This window comes from Euleptes europaea, chromosome 4, assembly GCF_029931775.1.
Source record: "Euleptes europaea isolate rEulEur1 chromosome 4, rEulEur1.hap1, whole genome shotgun sequence".
NCBI classification, from domain to species: Eukaryota; Metazoa; Chordata; class Lepidosauria; order Squamata; family Sphaerodactylidae; genus Euleptes; species Euleptes europaea.
In genome coordinates, this window is record NC_079315.1 from 10,781,239 (window position 1) to 10,790,266 (window position 9,028).

Genomic DNA, 9,028 nt, shown 5'->3' on the forward strand with positions numbered 1-9,028 from the left:
AAAAGCCATGCTGGATCAGACTAAGGCCCATCAAATCCAGCAGTCTGTTCACACAGTGGCCAACCAGGTGCCTCTAGGAAGCCCACAAACAAGACGACTGCAGCAGCATTTATCCTGCCTGTGTTCCACAGCACCTTATATAATGGGCCTGCTTCTCTGATCCTGGAGAGAATAGGTCTGCATCATGACTAGTATCCGTTTTGACTAGCAGCCATGGATAGCCCTCTCCTCCATGAACACATCCACTCCCCTCTTCAAGCCTTCCAAGTTGGAAGCCGTCCCCACATCCTCATTGCTTGACGTGAACAGAACAGACAATGGAAATATCCAGCGGCCTATGGGCATACCTTGGTAAGTTAACCACTTGGCATGTGGTGTTACTCAGACCCCTCAGGGACAGCCCCTGGGTCGAATCCAGACTAATTTTTTTCTACTAACGTAAGTAGAATCAAACTTTCCTGCCTCGCCCACCATTGGTCTCCCCTAAATGGCTGTTCCTGTGGGACAGGAAGAGCACAAAGGGGAAAATGGGGGTCTTTACCAGGAATAGCCCAGACTAGCCTAAGCTCATTAGACCCTGGAAGCTCAGGAGAGTCAACTGTGGTTAGTACTTGGAAGGGAGACCACCAAAGAAGACAAGGGTTGCTATGCAGAGGAAGGCAAGGGCAAAACACTTCTGCTCGCCTCTTGGTTTGAAAACCCCATGAGGGGTCACCATGAATCAGTTGCAACTTGACAGCATTTAATTATTATTCAGCAGGAAGGGGGAGCTGGTAGAGACTATAGCAGAAAATTTAGTCTGGATCCAACCCTCTTGTTTCTCTGGACTATGCAAAATCCAAGCCTAGACCTGCCGATCTCAGCTTTCTCTCCACTGCTTCTTTCCCAAAGAGCTTGAAGGAAAAGGGTCTGTCAGATCAGGGTGCATCCTCTAATTCACAGGTCCCCAGTGTGGAGTCCGTGGGCGCCATGGCGCTTACCAACGCCTTTCCTGGTGCCCGCCAAGTCTTTTTAGAAAGTGGGTGGGGATTTTGCCCAACATTGCTTCAGATGGGCAATTGGGCATTTGATTGGCTGTGCAGATTTTTAAAAATGTTGCTTTGGCAGCAGCGCACACACAAGACGCTGCCTTATTCTGAATCAGACCCTTGGTCCATCCAAGTCAGTATTGTCTACTCAGACTGGCAGTGGCTCTCCAGGGCCTCAGGCAGAGGTCTTTCTTCACATCACCTACTTGCCTAGTCCCTTTAACTGGAGATGCCGGGGGTTGAACCTGGGACCTTCTGCATGCCAAGCAGAGGCTCTACCGCTGATAGGGTTGCCAGGTCCCTCTTCACAACAGGCGGGAGGTTTTTTGGGCGGAGCCTGAGGAGGGTGGGGTTTCGGGAGGGGAGGAACTTCAATGCCATAGAGTCCAATTGCCAAAGTGGCCATTTTCTCCAGGTGAACTGATTTCTATCGGCTGGAAATCAGTTGTAATAGCAGGAGATCTTCTGCTATTACCTGGAGGTTGGGGGAGAAAATGGACACCACTGTACTGGTATTGGGAGATAAGGAAATCAGTACAGGAGCGAAAAACACATATAGGTGCTAAGAATGTTTATATGCTACTGTGTCTAATAGAATACGCACTCATAAATACACAAAATGTGTATAATGTGTATAATGCATTTACAATATTTAAAGTGCTGTATACAGATCAGTTCCCACGAAGGGTAACATTCACAAATGTAGCCATGTGAATGTTACCCTTCGTGGGTACTGATCTGTATACAGCACTTTGAAATTTATTACTAAGATGTGCAATATAAGAGGAACATGCTTGTAAGTATTTTTGTATGTATTTATTATATAATTTTTGTAAATTAATATTGTAAATGCATTATATGCATATAGAAATATAATCAATTTTGTATTTTAAAATTATTATTGCATATTATAATAGGAAGGACTGATGAAGAATTCAATTGCAAAGAATTTGAAACGGCCGTATCCTCCATGAAGTTATTCCTCCTTGAATATTTAATTTCTGTTATAATTGCTCACTTACCTGCATGAGACGAACACAGAAGAATGATGTACATACTTTGAGAGACATTGCACTTTTGAATTGAACTGTTCCTGGTTACCACCATCCTTGAGATGGTTTTGTATGTTTGTGCATGGTATAATTGTATGTGTGGTTCATTTTGTGTATTTATGAGTGCGTATTATATTAGACACAGTAGCATATAACATTCTTTGCACCTATATGTGTTTTTCACTCCTGTACTGATTACCTGGAGGTTGGCAACCCTAACCACTGAGCCAGGCTCACCCCTTCCATCTGTCGTCACAAGGATCCTTTGATGGCTGGCTCTGCATCCTGTGGCAGCCATTTTATGCCTGTGCCCACCACACTGCATCAGAATCCCAAAGGTGCCTGCTGGCTCAAAAAGATTGGGGACACCTGCTCTAATTTATAGGTGGAGGAACCAGCTTCCACCATATCAAGTCTTAGACCAGCCTAAACCACCTGCCATTTCTTTACCTTCTAAGGCAGCCCTGTGAGTTGCAATTTTTAAGAGGCTAGATGGCCATCTGTCAGCAATGCAGATTCTATGAATTTAGGCAGTTCATGAGAGGGAGGGCATCTTGGCCAATGTCTGGGCAGGTAGTAGGGGCCTCTGGGGATGTGGTGGGGAGGTAGTTGTGAATTTCCTGCATTGTGCAGGGGGTTGGACTAGATGACCCTGGTGGTCCCTTCCAACTCTATAATTCTATGATTCTAATTCCCTTCTATTCTTGCCCCAAACAGAGGACAAGATGATCAAACCGATTAACGAGACACACGTACGAACTGCCCTTTTAAACGGATGTCTTCAAGGAACTCAGTATGAGGAAACTGAAAGGACTATCATCTTTTATGGAAGATTCTTCTCCCATGAGACAGAGAACAGGGCCGCTGTACCCAAGCCTCCCAAATATGGACGGCATCATTTCTGTCGCATGCAAATGAAATTCACGAAGTGAACAAAGCCAATTTGTACAATTTCCAGAAAAGATGTCATCTCTCTTCCTGTCATGTAACACAGGAAAGCAAAAAAGGGCAACATAAGGTCACATGGAAGGAGAAAGTGAGAGTCACGCTGGGTTGTGACATCAGGAGACCAATAAACCCCTTTGAAATGTAAACAAAAGCAGCCGAGAGGGGGCATTTGGCTCAGGGTCGTTCCCATGGATAGCCCTCTCCTCCATGAACATGTCCACTCCCCTCTTCAAGCCTTCCAAGTTGGCAGCCATCACCACATCCTGGGGCGGGGAGTTCCACAGTTTAACTAAGCATTGTGTGACGAAATACTTCCTTTCATCTGTTTTGAATCTCTCACCCTCCAGCTTCAGCAGATGACCAAGCGTTCTGGTATTATAAGAGGGAGAAAAGCTTCTCCCTGTCCACTCTTTCCACACCATGGCATAATTTCATAGACCTCTATCATGCCTCTCCTTCTAACTAGAGATGCTGGGGATTGAACCTGGGACCTTCTGCATACCAAGCAAATGCTCCACCAGTGAGCCACAGCGCCTCCTTTTTCCTACACTGATTGTCTGGTTGCCTTAGACAACAATTTTTCGGTTCCAGCTCTATGACATGTGTTTTGTTTAGCATCTTGCTGTTAGACTGATTTGTTTTATATATGGGATATGTTTTATTATTTTATTTACTCCATTTATACCCCACTTTTCTCCCCCGTGGGGACCCATGGTGACTTACATACTTCTCCCCTCCATTTTATCCTCACACCAACCCTGTGAAGTAGGTTAGGCTGAGAGTGGGTGACCGGCCCAAGTTCACCCAGCAAGTTTCCATGGCAGAGTGGGAATTCCAACCTGGTTCTCCCAAATCCTGGTCCAACTCTCTAACCCGGGGGTGTCAAACTCAATTGTTACGAGGGCTGGATATAAAACATATAAATGTCACGGTCAGGCCGGGCCAGGCCTCGCCAGCCCACATCGAGAGTGGGGGGTGGGAGGTTGCCTCAGCTGGCTCACAGGCTGGTTAAGGGGCCAGATCCGGCCATGGGGCTTATGTTTGACACCCCTGCTCTAACCACTCCACTGCATTAGTGTAGTGCAATGTTACCTACATTGATTGTTTTGTTGCTTTAGAAAGGGTTTTTTTTGTTCGCTTTTGTTGTTTTTCCAATTCTTCAATCCATTGCATTTTGCTTTATGAAGAAGACAACGAGTTGGTTTTTATATGCCGACTTTCTCTGCCACTTAAGGCAGAATCAAACCGGCTTACAATCACCTTCCCTTCCCCTCCCCACAACAGACACCCTGTGAGGTAGGTGGGGCTGAGAGAGCTCTACCAGAGCTGTGACTAGCCCAAGGTCACCCAGCAGGCTTCGTGTGTAGGAGTGAGGAAACCAACACATTTCACCAGATTAGCCTCCGCCACTCATGTGGAGGAGTGGGGAATCAAACCTGGTTCTCCAGGTCAGAGTCCAACACTCCAAACCACCGGTCTTAACCACTACACCACGGTGGCTATTTTGCTGTTAGATTGAATTGTTTTGTCATATTTTGTACTCACTTGCTGATTGATTGAATAGTTTTCTGCATACCTGTAATCAGTGCAACCCACAACATTATTCTGTTTTACTAGGTACCTTTGCTTTAGATTCAAATGTTATATTATCACTGGAAAAGACAGTAATGCTAGGAAAAGTTGACGGCAGCAGGAAAAGAGGAAGACCCAACAAGAGATGGACTGACTCAATAAAGGAAGCCACAGCCATCAGTTTGCAAGATCTGAGCAAGGCTGTCAAAGATAGGACATTTTGGAAAACTTTCATTCATAGGATTGCCATGAGTCAGAAGCAACTTGACGGCACTTAACACACACACAATTTGCTGGCTGGTTGATTGAATTTCCCCCACCCCCTGTCAAGTCACAGCTGACTTATGGCAACCCCGTAGGGTTTTCAAGGCAAGAGACATTCAGAGATGGTTTGCCATTGTCTGACTCCATCTCATGGCCCTGGTATTCCTTGGAGGTCTCCATTTCCAAATACTTGCCAGGATCGAGAATGTATGACTTGGCCCAAAAGATGCAGACAAGCTGGAACAAGCTGGAGGGCAACAAAGAAGGTAAGGGGTCTGGAGACCAAGTCCTATGAGGAACAGTTGAAGGAGCTGGGTATGTTTAGCATGGAGAGGAGAAGACTGAGAGTGGATATGATAACCATCTTCAAGTACTTGAAGCGATGAATATAGAGGAGGGTGCCGAGTTGTTTTCTGTTGCCCCAGTTCGGACCAGAACCGACGGGTTGAAATTAAATCAAGAGAGTTTCCGTCTAAACATCAGGAAGAATTTTCTAACAGTCAGAGTGGTTCCTCAGTGGAACAGGCTCCCTCAGGAGATGGTGAGCTCTCCTTCCCTGGAGGTTTTTAAGAAGAGGTTTGATGGCCATCTGTCAGCAACGCTGATTCTATGACCTTAGGCACTTCATGAGAGGGAGGGCATCTTGGCCAGCTTCTTGGCATGGAGTAGGGGCCTCTGGGGGTGTGGTGGGGAGGTAGCTGTGAATTTCCTGCATTGTGCAGGGGGTTGGACTAGATGACCCTGGTGGTACCTTCCAACTCTATGATTCTATGATTCTAAAACCACCCGGCAAGCTTCCAGGATACTTGGAGCGGCCGGCGATTGAGATGGGGACCTTCTGCAGGCAAAGCATATGCTCTGCTATTTTGCTGGGAGAACGAACTCATTTGCAAAACAGAATGCAAACAGTGGCTGCTTAGAGAGGTGACCGTCAGACGCTAATTAGCGCTTGTGTGAAGTATATAAAGAGTGTTTATAAGGCCATTCAAATATTGGTCTCAAGCACCTTATCTCCATCCTTATCTCTCAAACCTGCTTTGCACTGTAATCCACTGGTTATATTTTTATTACAAGAGAGGAGGAAAAGAGCAAACAGGAAACATCGATCCACAGCACAACAAGCTATGAACACGGGCAGGGGAATGCTGCTGCAGTCGTCTTGTTTGGGGGCTTCCTAGAGGCACCTGGTTGGCCACTGTGTGAACTGACTTCTGGACTTGATGGGCCTGGGTCTGATCCAGCAGGGCTTTTCTTATGTTCTCAAGGCTGCTGGCAAGCAGAAGCAACTTGTGCCAAGCCCCTGTAGCTCTACCCACACTGCAGGGCCATTCAAGTGGGCGCTGAATTGCTGGCATGCAGTGATGCCCTGTCTTGCTTTTTCCTGGCCCGTTTTAACTTCCTGGTCACAACTCCTACGGGCTTTCGTGCTAGCGCGTCTAAACATCTTTCCGTCTGAAATCCTTTGGGGCAGATTTAAGAACATCCCGGTCTGCAATCGGACTTGCCCATGTCCGCAGAACCTCCCAGAGGCAAAGACTTCAAGTACTGCTCCATGATGCTTATTATATGTATTTACGGGAAGTTTACATTTAATCGCTGATAAAAGGCATCTTATATCTCTCTGCAAAAGACACAGTGGCTTTCCTTTTGGCTGACCGGCACTCTTGTACCACAGAGAAGCTGCTCTTTCTCCTATCAGACGCCAATCCTGATTAATCCTACAAAATGTCACTCTTTGCTTTAGCAGCCAAGAAAATCCGAGCTAAAGCTGTTTTTAATCAGGGTGTTTAACATATTTAATTACTAGCTTCTTGGGGGGGGGGGGTCAGACTGTTTTAAAGTTATTGCATGTTATTTTAATCTTATTTTAATGTTTTGTATGATAAGATTGTGATGGCCTTCGGCCACAAAGAATAAACTTTTATCGTCATCTCAGAGAAGGTAGCAAAGTTTCTTTTAGCTGCCCATGAGAATTCGAGGAACTAAGCATAACTTACCCGATGGCTTCTATGAATTTTTATTTATTTATTTATTGTATATTTTATTATTGGATATCCTTTCATACGATTGTTATTGTAACCAATATGCCAATAAAGGTATTGAATTGAATTGAACTTATTAGTTCGGCCCCACTATCATCCCCTCCGGCTAATGAAAACTTCCAGCCTGGGTTTCGTTAGAGCTTTGGGTTCCCCTCCCTCACATTATCTCGCCAATGAAGGATCCTTTCCCCCCCTCCCATCCTCTACACAAAAAGTCAGGCAATATCCTGGGATGAAACTTACCTGCAGGATGGCATCAGGATCCCTGATGCAGGGCCCCCACCCCCCGCTAAGAAAGTCTGAGCTGGTAGGATCCTGCAGCCCACAGTCCTTCTGAAGGGGGGGGGGGAATAAAGAAAAGAACAGAAACAATGTGGACACTATTAAATTCAATTGAGAAAAGGATCTTAGGTTGCTAGGAACACGAAAGCCACCTTGCGGGGTTTTTTGTTTTGTTTAATCTTTATTGCAACTGTTTTAAACTACACAAGACAACACTATATGGAAAAATATATATATTGCAAATTAAGCCCTCTGTTCTAACAATCTTTGGCGTACTGGCAAGAACTATTACCGTGGATTTCCCCCGAGACATTTACATGCCAAGATTGTAAAATTTGCCCCGTCCCGAACAATTTAAGACAGTGCTGTATCGCTCGACCTCTAAGATCCAGCCAAAAAAGTTACTTGTTACTTTTCACATTATTGTCACATTCCACACCTAAAGGTTACTTTTTACTCTTCCACAGCCCCCCACCCCCCAATTATAAATTTAGGAACTACTAACTTCCTTTTTTGAATTCAGGGTGATTCACAATTTCATAAAACTATCTTGCCACATAAAAAATTAATAATCTCCCGTCAATCGAATTCAGAGTGACTTTTTCAAAAGCCTTGCACGATATATCTACTGCTTTAGAAAAATTTAGATGCCACCCCTCCCCAGGACCAGATGTTGCCAAAAAATTGCAACTTCTATGCTTTGACATAGTCATTTGTCACCTTCCACACCTTCCTCAGGTAAAGGTTTCTTTTGTCACCTTCCACACCTTCCTCAGGTAAAGGTTTCTTTTGTCACATAAGAACATAAGAAAGCCCTGCTGGATCAGACCAAGACCCATCAAGTCCAGCAGTCTGTCCACACAGTGGCCAACCAGGTGCCTCTAAGAAGCCCACAAGCAAGATAACTGCAGCAGCATTATCCTGCCTGTGTTCCACCGCACCCAAAATTATAGGCATGCTCCTCTGATACTAGAGAGAATAGGTATGCAGCATGACTAATATCCATTCTAACTAACAGCCATGAATACTCCTCTCCTCCATGAATATGTCCACTCCCCTCTTAAAGCCGTCCAAGCTGGCAGCCATCACCACATCCTGGGGCAGGGAGTTCCACCATTTAACTATGCGTAGTGTGAAAAAATACTTCCTTTTATGTGTTTTGAATCTCTCACCCTCCAGCATTAGCAGATGACCCTGTGTTCTAGTATTATGGGAGAGGGAGAAAAACGTCTCCCTGTCCACTCTCTCCAAACCATGCATAATTTTATAGACCTCTATCATGTCTCCCCTTAGCTGCCTTCTTTCCAAGCTAAAAGGCCCTAAGCGTCCTAACCGCTCCCCATAGGACAGTTGCTCTAGTCCCCTAATCATTTTGGTTGCTCTTTCCTGCACCTTCTCAAGCTCTGTAATCTCCTTTTTTAGGTGTGGTGACCAGAACTGTACACAGTATTCCAAGTGTGGTCTCACCATAGATTTGTACAAGGGCAGTATGATATCAGCAGTTTTATTTTCTATTCCTCGTCTAATTATGGCGAGCATAGAATTTGCCTTTTTTAACATATTGTCTGTCCACACCTTCCTCAGGTAAAGGTTTCTTTTTACTCCTCCACAGCCCCCCTCCATTATCAATTCAGGAACTACCAACTTCCTTTTTTAAAACACAGGGTGATTCCTAATTTCATAAAACGATCTTGCCACGTGAAAAATTAATAATCTCCCGTTCATCAAATTCAGAATGACTTTCCAAAAGCCTTGCACGATATATCCACTGCTTTAGAAAATTTAGATACCACCCCTCCCCAATACCAGATGTGCCAAAAAATAGCAACATTTGTGCTTT

The 9,028-nt window shown here is 44.9% G+C and overlaps 1 protein-coding gene across 1 annotated transcript in view; it reads right to left on the reverse strand.

Moving 5' to 3' along the window:
* The window catches only part of PTPN6 (protein tyrosine phosphatase non-receptor type 6), a 61,051-nt gene extending 53,870 nt beyond the window's left edge, over positions 1-7,181 (reverse strand). The window contains exon 1 of the mRNA XM_056848340.1: positions 7,150-7,181. Coding sequence (XP_056704318.1) covers positions 7,150-7,163 — 14 coding nt within the window. The 5' untranslated portion in view covers positions 7,164-7,181. The remainder of the gene's footprint in view (positions 1-7,149) is intronic.
* Between the last annotated feature and the right edge of the window lie 1,847 nt (positions 7,182-9,028).